Source organism: Sebastes umbrosus, chromosome 20, assembly GCF_015220745.1.
Source record: "Sebastes umbrosus isolate fSebUmb1 chromosome 20, fSebUmb1.pri, whole genome shotgun sequence".
Taxonomy (NCBI): domain Eukaryota; kingdom Metazoa; phylum Chordata; class Actinopteri; order Perciformes; family Sebastidae; genus Sebastes; species Sebastes umbrosus.
In genome coordinates, this window is record NC_051288.1 from 24,718,418 (window position 1) to 24,734,157 (window position 15,740).

At 41.8% G+C, this 15,740-nt stretch overlaps 1 protein-coding gene across 5 annotated transcripts in view; it reads right to left on the reverse strand.

Moving 5' to 3' along the window:
• LOC119479504 (KAT8 regulatory NSL complex subunit 1-like) overlaps positions 1-15,740 on the reverse strand; it is a 41,878-nt gene that overhangs the window by 13,657 nt on the left and 12,481 nt on the right. For all 5 annotated transcript variants that reach the window (XM_037755182.1, XM_037755183.1, XM_037755185.1 and 2 more), the window contains exons 2-4: positions 15,492-15,740; positions 351-492; positions 77-160 (exon numbers count right to left, since the gene is read on the reverse strand). The exon at positions 15,492-15,740 is cut by the window's right edge and continues 1,225 nt beyond it. In XM_037755182.1, the coding sequence (XP_037611110.1) occupies positions 77-160; positions 351-492; positions 15,492-15,740 (475 nt within the window). The remainder of the gene's footprint in view (positions 1-76; positions 161-350; positions 493-15,491) is intronic.

Below are 15,740 nucleotides of genomic sequence, written 5' to 3' on the forward strand. Positions count from 1 at the left end.
GGTTTTAGGAAGGCCCAGAATACGGCAAAGCAGAGTACAGTAACACAACCATTAGCTTTCACTCTTTCACTCTTACCTGAGTATTTACAGGCTCTGTCTTCACTTCTGTCCCACCTGCAGGCCCTCCGGTGGTGGAAACTCCTCCCAGCTCCACTGAGCCCTACAGAAGAACAGACCTGAGTGTTACACTTCCACCACAAAGATTAATATAAGAAGTATATTTACTAACAGCTCAGTGTTTGTCTGCACATGAGCATCATAGCTAAATCACATTCTAGTATTTAACACACACAAGCAGAAATATCTAACATGAGAGAGAGAGAGAGAGAGAGAGAGAGAGAGCGACTGACCTTGCTGGCGCGGATTTGTCTGTAGATGTCGGTCTGCTGTCGGATGCGGTACTCCAAGTCCGAGATGTGGGCCTGGAGCCAGTTCCAGTGGCTGATGATGGCAGCTCTCTCCACGGTGTAGCGGCTCTCTGCCCGCTTCCATCTGGGGGTCAAAGAAAGGTGAACAGATGAGATTCAGGATTAACTAGAGCTGCGGCAATCAATCGATTGGTTGTCAACTATTAAATTCATCACCAATTACTTTGATATTCGATTTTTAGGGGAAAAAAGTTACAATTCCAGCTTCTTAAATGTGAATATTTTCTGGTTTCTTTACTCCTATATGACAGTAAATTGAATATCTTTGAGTTGTGGACAAAACAAGACATTTGAGGACGTCTTCTTGGGCTTTGGGAAACACTGATCGACTTTCAAATTTGATTTTTCACCATTTTATAGACCAAACAAAATATTCGTTAGTCGCAGCCCTAGAAACAAAAAGCCTCTCCGCCATAAAAAAACACACACAAATGTAATGATTTACATATTTTAAATACAGCTGCAACAAATAGTAGATTGTTCTATTGCCAGAAAAACAACTAATTTGATAATCAAATTGTGATTTTTGAAGCAAAATACTAGGGCTGTCCTCAACCAAAGAAATTCTCAGTCAACTAACTCAATATGATTTAAATTGATTTAATTAACAGATCTGTAAAACTGAGTTTCTCCACAAAGAATCACACAAAAGCACCACTTTAAATCTGGTATTTACCAGAGATGAGCTCATAAGTGTCTTAGAAATGAGTCATTCAGCATGAAAAAAACAACTTATCAACTAAAGAAATCTTAAACGACTAAGACCAAAACGACCGACTACTCGTCTACGAGGGGGGCAGCCTACAAAATTGCCCAAAAGAAGCTGTTTTTAGCCTCTCAAGGGTGAAGATATTCTGCTTTTCTCTGTTTTATATCATTGTAAACTGAAAATATCGCTGGGTTTTGGACTATTAGATAAAACAAGACGTCTGAAGACATCAGCTTGGACCTGGGAGGGACATTTTACCTGACTTCAGATGCATTGATAATGAAAATAAATATTGGTTGCAGCCCCAATTTCAGAACAGAGTGATTATTCAGTTGTAAGTGGAGTACAGGGAAGGTCTGTTTTGTCACGAGTCATCCTATCAAACATAATACATTGAAAACTGATCATCTCCAGAGCACGTTATCTCGTGAGCCTCCGAGCATTTCCCCCGTCAGACTGCAGAGGTCAGTGAATCAGCATTACACAAAGCTCCCAGCAAACTGCAGGCACCCTGGAAAATCCTCCTAATCAAAACCAACGACAGCGAGGGATTGCATCACAAGTGTGGGAGAAATATCAAAAATGGGGATTTTTTTTATTGCACTGATTTACTTCTTGGCAAACAGTGAATGCCAGCTGAGAGCAGAGTACTCCATTTTACCAGTATGACACACAGAATGGGCATTTTCAAAGGCAGACATGAGAGGAAAATGTCTGCTCTTGCACCGTGCAGCAGCGACCACAGAGGGCGCCGTTTCATCAAAATACGGGCCGCAGCAGCGACCGTGAACAATGAAAAAAAAAAATGACTCAGATGGCAGACAAAGATAGACCTTGCACTCCTCTGCGCTTTCTCCTCCCCACACCCGTCTCTGTTTTCAATTTCCAGAGCTCCACCAGGATGGAGGAAGTGGAGAGAATGCTACTGCTGGGAGAGGGAGAAGGGGAGTCAAAAAAGAGGGACGGCGAGGAATGGGAAAGCTCTGGCAGCCTGAGGAGGAACAGACGGGCTTTAAAAGCAATCTACAGGCCACAGGGTGCTGGAGGGGGTGGGGCTGGGTCAGGGAACAGTGCGGCAGACACTGGGATAACCAATAATCCAACCAGGCATCCTGTCTTATTGTGGAGCTGAGCGGAAAGAGAGTTATTGTGGCGCAGACATCACCCGCCAATGAAAGATGTCTTGATTCCTGCCTTTACTCAGCTGCAACACTCAGTAATCTATAGCTTCTTCACTGCAACACACCATCAAGGACACCACTGCGAATACCTGCTAATAACATTTGCTATTCTACACACTCAATCCTGCACAGATAAACAAACATGTACAGCTCTTACACACTGAATGTTCATAAAACACTGCACCGCTCCTGAACACGCCCGTGGTTGGTGCATCAGATCAATGCTCTGGCAATTCATTTGCATCGCCCCGTGGAGGCTCGTCTCAAAACAACACCGGTGATGGCGCAAAGTGTGTTGCACAGATTAGTCTTGAGCCCGTGCGCTCCGTGATTCACTGAGCAGGGTGGGTGGACAGCGGATCTACCTGAAAGAAAAGGAGGAGAGGCCAGGTGTGGTGCCCCTCAGGGGGAAAACTGGAAAATGATCTCCAGGAGATTCATGCTCTCTATGACACATTAGATGTCCCAGCATGCATTGGCCTGCTTACAAAGGGAGAGTAAGGCTGTCTGCAAGTCACAGAAAACAGACACCAAGACACAGTAGTGGAAAGTAACTAAGTACATTTACTCAAGGTACTTGTATTTCCATTTCCTGCTACTTTATACTTTTACTCTGCTACAATTCAGAGGTAAATATTGTACTTTTTACTTTTTTATTACATTTATCTGTAGGGCTGTCAATCGATTAAAATATTTAATCGAGATTAATCGCATGATTGTCCATAGCTGATCACGATTAATCGCATATTAATCACATTTTTTATCTGTTCAAAATGAACCTTAAAGGGAGATTTGTCAAGTATTTAATCCTCTTATCAACATGGGAGTGGACAAATATGCTGCTTTATGCAAATGTATGTATATATATATTATTGTAAATCAATTAACACAAAACAATGACAGATATTGTCCAGAAACCCTCACAGGTACTGCATTTAGCATAAAACAATATGCTCCAATCATAACATGGCAAACTGCAGCCCAACAGGCAACAACAGCTGTCAGTGTGTCAGTGTGCTGACTTGACTATGACTTGACCTAAACTGCATGTGATTATCATAAAGTGGGCATGTCTGTAAAGGGGAGACTCGTGGGTAGCGTATCGTAGCGTCCTCTTGGATGCGTGCTTATGATCTGGCAGATAGGTCGCTAGGTTTATAGAGGTTGACGCCCAGAAACGTCCCGAACACAGCAACATCAGAAGAAAAGAAACAGACAGAGGGCTACAGGGTCTCTGCAGACACCGCCACACACTTAGTGTATTTTGTACAAGTCTATACATTGTCCTTCTCAGTGTGCCTTTAGTAAAAGTCGTAGAAATACTCTTTTAAAAGTAAAAGTCATGCATTGAAATGTTGCTTAAGTACTGCCAAGACCTGATAAAGAAGAGGGGAAATTAAGGTTGAAGGAGAATGTACTGCACAGAGGCTCCCACCGCCAGGCCTCGGGCTATATCATAAGGACTGATTTAGACTTGACATGCTATCTGAGTTAAAATGAGTAACTGAAGACTGGTGAGTTCTCAGGGTCCAGTGGACCAAAGAGCTGGCAACCAAACCAGTCGTGCAGATTAAAGTGAAAAGGAAGCAGGAAGAGCTAAAAGTGTAGTTTAGTAAAAACATAAACACACAGAGGCCATCACAAGTGCAATGACCTTAATCGTCAGAGTGACGAAGGAGGATGAGGCGGAGGAGGGGTTCAGTTAGCAGCACTGAGAAATCCCCCCCCATCCCCAACCCCCTTTAACCAGGACATATTTTCCTCCCCCCCCGCCAACTCCCACACACAAAGCACCAGCGGCGATCACTACAGCCGTCGTTTTGTTGCCGTCAGCACATTCTCCATTGTGGCGCTTCTCTGGATGCAGCACATATGTTGTATGGTGCTGGTGCACCCCTGTACCATACCGTCCCCACCAAAACCAACACGACCGCTGGGGCTCAAAACACGTGGCCCCAGCTCTCCAGAGAAAAAAAACAACACATCACCCATCTACCTTTCCACTGGAAATTCACCGTGAACAGATGAGACACGTGGGATGCTCCTTCAGGCTAAAAGAACCAATTTGAGGTGCTGTTCAGTCACAGCTTGAAGTGAAGAACCATATTTCTATCACCTTTTATGTGCCAAATCAAAAGTGTATTCTGTCAACATCTTTCTGCCCTCCTCTACTTCATTGTGTGATAATACTGTAGGTGAGGTGTTCTTCCTCTCCATATGGACACACGACTGAAGGAGATTAACTTTCTAGTTGGTTGATGTGTATATTATGCTGTACACTTAATATGGAAGCACTCAGCACTATGAGCACATGTTCAGTAGAGCGTATGCATGCAAGTCTCCCGTATGGAAGAGGTATAAATACTCAGAAACAAGGGCTCGGACATACCCATTATACGTTATCACACGCTCCACTATGCAGACATTTAGGGCTGTCAATCGATTAAAACATTAAATGTTTATCTGTTCAAAATGAACCTTAAAGGGAGATTTGTCAAGTATTTAATCCTCTTATCAACATGGGAGTGAACAAATATGCTGCTTTATACAAATGTATGTATATATTTATGTTTGAAAATCAACTAACAACACAAAACAATGACAGATGTTGTCCAGAAACCCTCACAGGTACTGCATTTAGCATAAAACAATATGCTCCAATCATAACATGGCAAACTGCAGCCCAACAGGCAACAACAGCTGTCAGTGTGTCAGTGTGCTGACTTGACTATGACTTGACCTAAACTGCATGTGATTATCATAAAGTGGGCATGTCTGTAAAGGGGAGACTCGTGGGTACCCATAGAACCCATTTACATTCACATATCTGGAGGTCAGAGGTCAAGGGACCCCTTTGAAAATGGCCTCGCCAGTTTTCCCTCGCCAAAATGTAGCGCAAGTTTGGAGCGTTATTTAACCTTATTCATGACAAGCTGGTATGCCATGGTACCAATGGATTCTTTAGGTTTTCTAGTTTCATATGATACCAGTATCTTCACTCTGGCTTTAAAACTGAGCCCGCTACAACCTCTGAAAGGTTGATTGCGTTAAAGAAATTAGTGGCGTTTAAACAATTTTGCGTTAACGTGTTAGTATTCTGATTGCCGAAAGTTGAAAACAGTTCAATTCTGGGTGAAACGCTGCCCTTCTGTGTTCTGCATTTAACAATAAACAAGTATTTAATTCGTTTTAAAACTGTCATCTTCGTTCTGTAAAAAGCAAGAATAGACCTAATCAAAGCCTAACGATAAAGCACTAATATCACATGTTGCTCTGTTGAGCCAATACTCATCACCACGGGGGGAATTCCTTCACCGCAACAGCCCCAATGCCACCAAATCCTTCACACTGTCCCTTTAAAAGGTCATATCAACACAATACCTTTAAAGTATCCTATTAAAAAAATGGTAATCGTACTTATGAGCTAGTGAATTAAGCTGCCTCTAAATATGCAGCCATCCATCTAATATCCCTCTCACGCTCGCTGCTCATCTCTGGACCTGTGCTCAGCTGTCGTCTCCTCCGACACTTTCATGCACAAAAATACAGTTTGGAAATCTAGTTGAAAGTGCAGCTTGTCCCACTTTCTCTGTTTCAGCGAGGTTTTGTGTGCCACAACTCTAAAGTGCTGATATTAATTGAAAACAGGATTTGGGCTGGCAGTAAAGAGAGGGGTAAGGGTCTCCAAACCTGGCGTGCTAGCTCTCCAAATCATCCTGCCACAATAGTTCAAAGCGTCACAAAACTTTCTTTGCAGACTTTACAAAAAACAGGATTATACAAGGCCATTAAAGCAAAGCTGTGATGCAGGATATATATTTATAAATGAAGGTATTGGGCTACCAAACATATCTAATCAACCCAGTTTAGGAAACTTTGGTATTAGTATTACAACATACTCAATATTAACTCCAGTCATGGGTAAACACTTGATCAGGACAGCTCTAACTAGGGGTGGGAAAAAAATTAGATTCACTTATGTATTGTCGTTTCTTTTAATGCCAGAATGGTTATATTTGCTTCATTTGAGTCTATGTGGAGAAAGAAGGAAGTTACCGCTTTTATTGTTGTAGTCTGAGAAACGTGACGTCATATCTGTTACGTATCCGTCAACCAAAACAAACCGCAGCGAGCCGAAACAACAATGTAGAACCGTTGGAGAGTCAGCGTGGATACGACCTGCATCCTCACATGTTAAATCCAGCGTGGTAAACACTACACATCCAGTAAAGGATGGAAACACTTTGGGTTTCACACATTGACAGGAAAAGCAGAGCTAGACATCACGGCTAAAGCTGCATGCTAACTCTGTCACGGACAGGAAACGTTATCGTATCGCGGTAACGTGCGGTCGAGCCGACGCTACAACAGTAGCGCACCCAGATACTGACATTTATGTTAAATGCATTGAAACGGCCCCGATGGAGCTGACCATGGATGTATGAAGAGAACAGAGCTGACGGGAGAGCTAGAGACGACCTTGGAGAAGTTAGGGGAAGTAGACACGTCTGGTTTTCAGAATAAGGTGTTAAAGGGAAGTGTATTCTTTGGTTTTTGGGTTGCTGGAATAAATGTAATAAATAATTCCTGACAATGAGTGATTAGTTGACTTCAGGACATCTCTGACTACATACATGCTGAAAATCAAACATTTTAATGTATTAATTTAGATATTTTTCAAAATAAAAGCCACTAGAAGTGTATGATCCAACTTCTTCCCGTAATGTAGTGTTAAAAGAGTTAACAAAAATCATAATAAATCATAATATTGAATATCAATACTTAAAAATCGCAATACATATCAAATCAGGAGATGGGTGAATCGTCCCGGCCCTAATTTTATATGCATTAGGTGGCAACTAATGACTCCATAATTTCCACTTTATCACACCAGTGTTCACATTTTGAAACCTGAGCACGACGGACAGATCTGCCAGAGGAGCCTGCTTATGAAGAGAGGTGAAGCAAAACCAAAAGGCCCGCGCACATTGAGCCTTTCCATATGAAACCGAAAACCACTTTGCAAATATGCTTCTCAAACCATTCAGTCATCAGTCATACTTAGTAACGAGAACAAGGGAAATCAAAGCAGCAGTTGTCATTTTAATTTCTTTCTTCTCTAGAGTTTCAAAACGCATTAAAAAGAGCTGGAAATTATCCAGCCGCTTGAAACATTTCGGGAAGACTGAAAATGGCTTTTTTTATTTTTCAGGTTTGTTCTGACGTGCCAGGATGGCTGGCTGGAGTTTCACATGACAGCTGGGTAAACTCATCCCTTACAGGAAGAGAACTGCTCAGGAGCCTGGGATTGTGAGCGAGGCAGGCCGACAGGGTGTGGGGCAGGAAAAACTAGAGAGGGCAAATTCAGTCAGCAGAGCTGCAGCAGTCATTACATAAAAGAGGGGGGTTATGTAACGCCTGTGGGTTCGTGTTGAGGAACTTGGGCCGAGCTAAAACACATCCAGATGTGTCAAACGGGACAGAAACCTATACCGGCACTCACATACATACATAAACACACACGGAGGAATGAAAAGAGGGAAATGCATAGCTGAGCTACTCAGACTGCAGAGTAATGCTGAGCTATAAGCATGAAAGGCACACTGTAGTCTCAGCCAACCTAGTTACCTTAACTCACAAGCAGCAGGCTTTTTCACCGTCATACAAACAACATGGACTCTGGATCATCCAACTCTAGCTTTATCATTTAACAGACAAAAAGGGGCTGCAAGGTCTGGTACATTTTAGTGCTGGTCAGATAACGAATTCCCGACATTTTCACGGTTCTGTCTACGAGCCATTATGTAAGCTCTGAGATTTCCTGATGAGCATTATTGTTGCCTCAGAAACAAGGAACTGTGCCCACTCGTTTCTTAACACAGAACAACCCGTGCTCCGTGTCTAAATAAACAGACTTTCCATGAATATGTAGCTAATGCATTAACCGTCTCTTGTCATTTTCTAGCTGGTATAAAAGCAGTTCTGAAGCTCGGCAGCAGCACCCACACCCTGCTAGAGGCCTTTGTGGACGTCACATTCACAGGCAGACTGGAGCAGAAAGGCCCTGCAGCATAAGCACGACAACAGATGTTGGCTGGCCCCCAATCCTCTAAGATACGGGAAACCACGTCTACAGTATAGACAGGGATGACAGGATTAGTTTGTAAGCATCCAAACAAGCAGCCCAAATAGGTTATTTTCCACACTGCTGCCAACTCAGCTGACGTTGAATAATTGAGGTGCTGCTGCCTGAAGAACACATTACATTGTCTGTAGTGTTGACGGGTGTTCTGCTGTAAGCCATTTAATTGGTAACTGAGACAAAACGTCAGTTGTGAAAATGTGGCATTATGGTTATATAGCTTACACACACACCCTACTTCCTGGACTAACGTGTTCACAATGAGGAAAGGTTTCTCCTCTGCAGGGTTGGGAGCTGAGAACCTGTTTTTTTACTTGTTGTGTGATGGATGATTATACAATGTGCATCAGACGGCTGCTTTTAAAAGGCATTACAGATGAGCAGTTTTGAATTTTCCGAGGCAGCTTTCACTCGCTGTAACAGAGAATTATTAGGCTTACCACTCTGCAAACCTGCAAAGTGATGGGTGTTTCTGTGACAGCAATACAAAAGCCTTCAAACATGGCTTATTCAAGAACATCTGAGCCAATTAACGCAGCTCTCTGTGCCTGGTTAATATGCTCAAATTGCACAATTTTGCTGTGTTGTGTAGCAAGTAATACAGGCAATAAAACAAAGCTGTTGTTGCCCTTATAAAACACGGCTGAACCATTTGACAAGTGCGCTCAGGTCTGGGTTATTTTTATGAGTGAAAGATGACATTGGGTTGCTTAACACATCTCCTGCAGGGAGGGCAACATCTCAATATTTGCTTCAGCATGCTGTTATGTGGGTCAGCATATAAAGATTACAGTTACTGATTAATTAATCAGTCAACTAGATTCATTATCAAATTAATTCAAAGCTTGTCGACACTTGTGTGTCTTCTTCATATGGTGTTATAACTAGGGCTGTCAATCCATTCAAATATTTAATCATGATTAATCACACGTTTCATCTGTTCAAAATGTACATTAAAGGGAGATTTGTCAAGTATTTAATACTCTTATCAACATGGGAGTGGGCAAATATGCTGCTTTATGTAAATGTATGTATATATTTACTATTGTAAATCAATTAACAACACAAAACAATGACAGATATTGTCCAGAAACCCTCACAGGTACTGCATTTAGCATAAAACAATATGCTCAAATCATAACATGGCAAACTGCAGCCCAACAGTCAACAACAGCTGTCAGTGTGTCAGTGTGCTGACTTGACTATGTCTTGCCCCCAAACTGCATGTGATTATCATAAAGTGGGCATGTCTGTAAAGGGGAGACTCGTGGGTACCCATAGAACCCATTTACATTCACACATCTGGAGGTCAGAGGTCAAGGGACCCCTTTGAAAATGGCCATGACAGTTTTTCCTTGCCAAACTTTAGCGTTATTTAGCTTCCTTCACTGCAAGCTAGTCTGACATGGTTGGTACCAATGGATTCATCAGGTTTTATAGTTTCATACGATGCCAGTATCTTTACTCTAGCTTTAAAAATGAGCCTGCTACAACCTCCGAAAGATCATTTGCGTTAACGCGTTACAACCAAAGAATATTAAAGTACGCTATATACTAGGGGTGCAACGGTATGTGTATTCACCCTGAATCATTCGGTATAGGACGTTCGGTTCAGTATGAGACATCCTTACAGTACGCCCTGTGACGCAAACAGCTGTTTATGTCTACTACTACACACGCGGAACAGAAATTCTCGAGTGCTCAAGCTTTACCCAGAAAGTCGTCAGTTGTAGCACGCTAGTTGGCTTTGCCCGGTTAATCGAGCTCAATGAAGAACTACTTTTGTCAAATTATATGCCAACGTTGTTTAACTGAAGTCAGGTATATCTGTATATACACTTCAAATAATTCATTTACGACGACATCACCTGAATGTGTCGATTAGCTGTTTTTAGCTGACAAAAACAGACTGGACGGCGAGTCCTTCTCTCCACAGCGTTCAGGCAGCCGCCCACTGCAGATTCAGACGATGACAAACTAATAACTATAGCTAAAAGAGTGTTTATGGCTTCGTATGCGACCACACTCGATCATAAACAATTCAGAATTAAAGCATATTGTCAAAGTGCTTCAGCCCCTCTACAATGTGCCTTCACGTGTGCATTTTAAGCTACATCCACACTAATATGTTTGTTTTCAAGCCCCTAAATCGGAGACGTTTGAAAACGCTGCTGTCCCTGTTTTAGTTTTAAAACCCCGTGGTTGTGTTTTAGTCTGGACAGACAGAAACGGAAACATTTGAAAACGATGACGCAGACGACACCCACGTTCGCTTCTTGATCAGCTCTTATCAGTCCTGATGTGACCTTCCCTGATTCGTCACGCCCATCACATGAACCTTTTCCGGAAGAAAACAAACCTCGACCACCAGCGTGTTAATTTCAACATGGATAACGAGTTACAAGCGTTGCTGACCGTGTTGTCTCTGCTGTAGTTTATGAACACACATCAACTCCAGCTTCATCAACGAGGTGTACAAAAGCAACAACTTATCTCTTGTGTTGGAGGTTTTATGTTTGCACAATCTGTAGTAAAACTCCACCCTGTAATATGTAATAATACCAATCCACTGATAAAAAAGCATACATTAACAGGGACCTATTTTTACGCAGCGAGGACTCAGCAGTTGTTAACAACGGTGACTAATGTTCCAAGAAGCTGTACCTGCTTCACAATAAAACCCTTACAATGGTTGGCTTTCATGGTAAAGCAGGAACAAGATGTGTCATGTTGGTTGTAACTGAAGATAAACTACAGCTGAGAACAGAATACCAGTGATTTCTTCCTGGTTGTTTAAGGACATTAGAGGGAGCTTTGGTCAAGATTAGAGAGAAACGCAGTGATGACTGTAATGAGTTAGGCAGGAGTCATATTACCACTGTATCCCTGCTGGTAAATCTGAATAAGACCTCAGGGTTTTTCAGATGCTTCGTCATGTATGGAACTACATGCAGGTAGTACTAAATGTTTAAAGGCTACGAGAAACATGAGTCATGCTTGAGCTCAGCAACACACGGTTGCTTTTCATCAGAGTACAAATATAATGAGAGAATGGAAACAATTACTTTGCACAACACTGCTTGATAATGTACGACAATCATCTGTGCTGAGGTACAACAAAAGGTTAAATCCTACAGTCTGAAATTAGCATCCGCCACGCGTCAAATGCGGGTAAATGTCAGCAAAATCGTCAGGCCATCCGCCACTTTGGCAACCAGGGAAAATGCTTGGGATGGGAACAGAGAATCGGTTCCCATTGAGAACCGGTTCCTTGTTGTCCAATCCCTTGGCATCGTATGCCTCTGTGACTACTACCCTGCACTCAACTATAAGACAGTCCTCCATTCATGAACACCTTGATGACCTAAAATTAATGTTTTAGCATTTTCATCTTAACAATATATTCTTTAATTTAATGAGAAAATGTTATTTAAAATGTTGCCTTTTCCAGTTTCAATCATCAAGACCCCAATGTAGCTGATAAGCCTAATTCAATATACTCCTTGTTATTCAAAGGAGATACTTACTGTGGAAAGCCCCTATAACCTCCACGGGTCTCCACTTTCAAAAAACCCCTCTGGATAGTCTTTCACTTTCATTACAAAAATTCCATGTATTATCAATGATTATCTACTTATAATAAACACATAATTGATTAACTAACTCCATAATAAAAATAGTGGATCTGACTGACAGGATATGGGGCTATAAATTACACAACATGGCCAAAATACAAGAAACTGTTTTGATCTTTTGAAATTGATGTTGACGTGGAGGTGAATGATAAATTGATCTGATTTATTTTGTACATCTCAAAACAGCGTTCATAGTAGGGATGGGCGATATATCAAATATACTCAATGTATTGCGGCTTGTCCAATATGGGATGTCGAACCTCCGAGTACAAATATTAATTGTCACGTCATTTTTTAAAGCCTGTGGCATGAGGTTCGCTTTGGCGTTTCGCTTCTCCCGCTGGGCGAAAGTGTGTGTCGTATGAGCATGGATGTGCATACTGGTCGTGTGTTTTTGTATCTGGAGGGAAGCAAGAAACAGGGAAGATTGGAAGAATGGAAGAAGTGAAGCGCCAAAGACAGTTCATAGGTTTTGAGGTCGGAAAAGGTGATGGAAGATGCCAGCCTCCACTTCGAAAAAGACGGTCAAACTAGCCCTCATGTTGTTTTGCTGTAGTTGTATATACTAGACATTACGGTAAGAATGTGTAAGAGCTGGTTTCAAAATAAAAGCGACCAAGAACGGACTTCAAAATAAGTGATCTTCTGGTGAATGTGATAAATCAGTCAGTCAATAGTAAATAAAGAAATTAAACAAAATGAATAAATAATCATAAATATATATATTTTAAAACTACTACCTGCAAACGTTGTTTTGGGGAAAAATTTAATTTCAGTTGTCTGAATAATTAGTCAAACTACATTTCCAAGGACCAATCTGACTTCTATATAACAGTACGCCACCTCAGAGAGTTCAGATTAGTTTGCTAGAATGATCCTGCTGGGATGATCATACGCTTCAAAGGGTTAAATCAAACTGTTCTGTTATTTTAGAGAAAATATAGAGATATATAGCACATTATAGCCTAAAAATATGTTGTAATGTTATCAGTTGAAAGGCTTTTATTGCCCCAATGTGCACTTTTATGAGTACAGAACAACATAATACATCTATATCAAAGAAGGTGGTGTTACATAATTACTAACTGTGTACCTTTAAGTCATGGTACAGTACATTGCCCAGCTGTCTCGCCTGCATTTTACATAATGAGACGCCCTTTTTGGGTCAACAAACTTCCTCATTGCAACATTTACCTTTGCTATCCACATAATTACATCTATATCTTAACATTACAGTATTGCTAGTTTTGGCCATTATCTATTTGTTAAAGTAGTAGTTTAGTTTTGAGAGTTAAAGATCTGAAACAATATGCAGAATAGGAATTTAACAACTCAATCTGATTGCTACCTTTGTTTACATAAACTATGATGATTCATAATGACTCTCACTCCTCCTACAATCTCAGGCCACATAAATGCAGCTCACTGTCCAAACTCCTTGCTATAAATTTGCACATAAACTGCTCCAACACCTCCTTTGACCTAAAATAGGACACAGACACAGTCTGAATACATTACAAGCTATTTTTCTACTTTTGAATCATGCCTGCGACACGCACACAAACAAGCTTCCTGTTAGGTTATGAAGATATTTGGGTCAAAGGTCTAAAGTCAACACAGGAAAGGATAATAAAAATCTGTGTTCTCAGCTACGTTGTTAATAATCTACCCAATCCTACACAGGTCACTAAGTCCATTAACGCTGCTGACCCACCTGCTGTATTTTTCCCCCCTTTCCAAACTCTAATGACACAGAAATGACTACTCTTATGTGAACTTCCCATGGAATACATTTGCAAGCTCCTGCTGAGGCGAAACTGACATCACAACAGGCAGTGTGTAAAAACATAAAACCAACACCTTCTGCAAAAACCACCCCAACCCCCCGACTCGATGTTTCCTTCTTGGTTTCGGTTTTAAATCAAAACATTCATCGGCTCTGTGGGCGCTCACTTGTTCGCGCTGCAGATAAACAGAACGTTCAGTTTCAGCCTCGGCCCCACTCAGGAGGAAGCGCTGTGTGACGAGAGAGCTTTTTTACTTTGAATCCAATCCAGCCTGTGTGCTCTCCACAGGATGATACCACCCACACCACTACACATGCTCTCTGGGAGAACGGTATCTCTACCCCTCCCTGGAGTTTGACCCAACCACTACTGAGACAGACCAGGCAGTTAAAATTGTCATTAACACCTGCTAGACCTGAGTAGCATATTGCAGAGTCAAGAAACACAGGGACTTTCACAAGACAGTTGAAGAGCTCCAAGCACCAATACACCCATCTCCTGATTCAATACTTTCACGATACTTGGGTGCCAATTCTATAAGTATTGCGATTTTGAAGTATTGCAATTCGATATTACGATTTATGTCTACATTTTTAACACTAGACCATGGGGAAAAGTTGAATCATACACTTCTAGAGACTTTTACTTTGGAAAATATCTAAATTAATACAGTAAAAATGTTTGATTTTCAGCATGTATGTAGTCAGAGATGTCCTGAAGTCAAATATATCAGTCATTGACAGGAATTATTTATTACATTTTTTCCAGCAACCATAGAAAAATCAAAGAATAAAGACATTTCCCTCACAGATTAGTGGTATTTACTTTTTAATTTATAAGGGACATGTATTATTTTATACTTCAGGTGAATATAATCCATCAATCTTATCTCCATATATGTATTTGTATATACAGTTCCCTTATTTTGAAACCCGAACGTAGTCACACGTGTTTACTTCTGCTAACTACAACAAGTGCGTCGCTAGCTCTCCTCGTCAGCTCCGTTCTCCTTATACATCCATGGTCAGCTCCATCGGGGCCGTTTGAATGCATTTAACATAAATGTCAGTATATGGGTGCTCTACAGTTGTAGCGTCGGCCCGTTTGACCACGGAGATGAGAGCGACGGCCGGCTGGACCGCACGTTACCGCAATACGATAACGTTTCCTGTCCGTGACAGAGTTAGCAAGCAGCTTTAGCCCTGCTCTATCTAGCTCTGCTTTTCCTGTCAATGTGTGAAACCCAAAGTGTTTCCATCCTTTACTGGATGTGTAGTGTTTACCACACTGGATTTAAAATGTGAGCGTGCAGGTCGTATCCACGCTGACCCTCCAACGTTTTCTACTTTCTCGTTGCGGCCGGCTGCGGTTCGTTTTGGTTGATTGGGACGTCACGTTACTCAGACTACAACAATAAATGTGAGTTACTTGTGCATGGGGACAATACAGTCAACTCTAAATTAATCTTATTGTGGAGGTTTACTCACATACATCCTGCTTTCAACACTCAACTGGAGCCTCCAGCAGTGAACTCTCCAGTGCTGCAGAATCATGTGTACATGTACAACTCTAAATAAGCTTCTCAGTGGGTGAGGACACTTTTACTTACATTTTGACATGTCGCTGCTCAATGTCCACTCTGGTCAGCTCCTCCTCCTCCAGGTCAGAGTCCCCTCCAGAGCTACTCTCTGTTACGTCTGAGTCAAAGGCGCTTTCTGCAGAATGAAGGTTGGCCGATCCGCTCAGATACAGCCTCTCCAGCTCCAAGGGCATGGAGCCGCTTTTCAGGAAGCGACCGAGGCCGTCTCTGTTGTTTGAGGAAGAGTGGCGTCCAGTCCTCCATGTAGCCGTAGGGGTC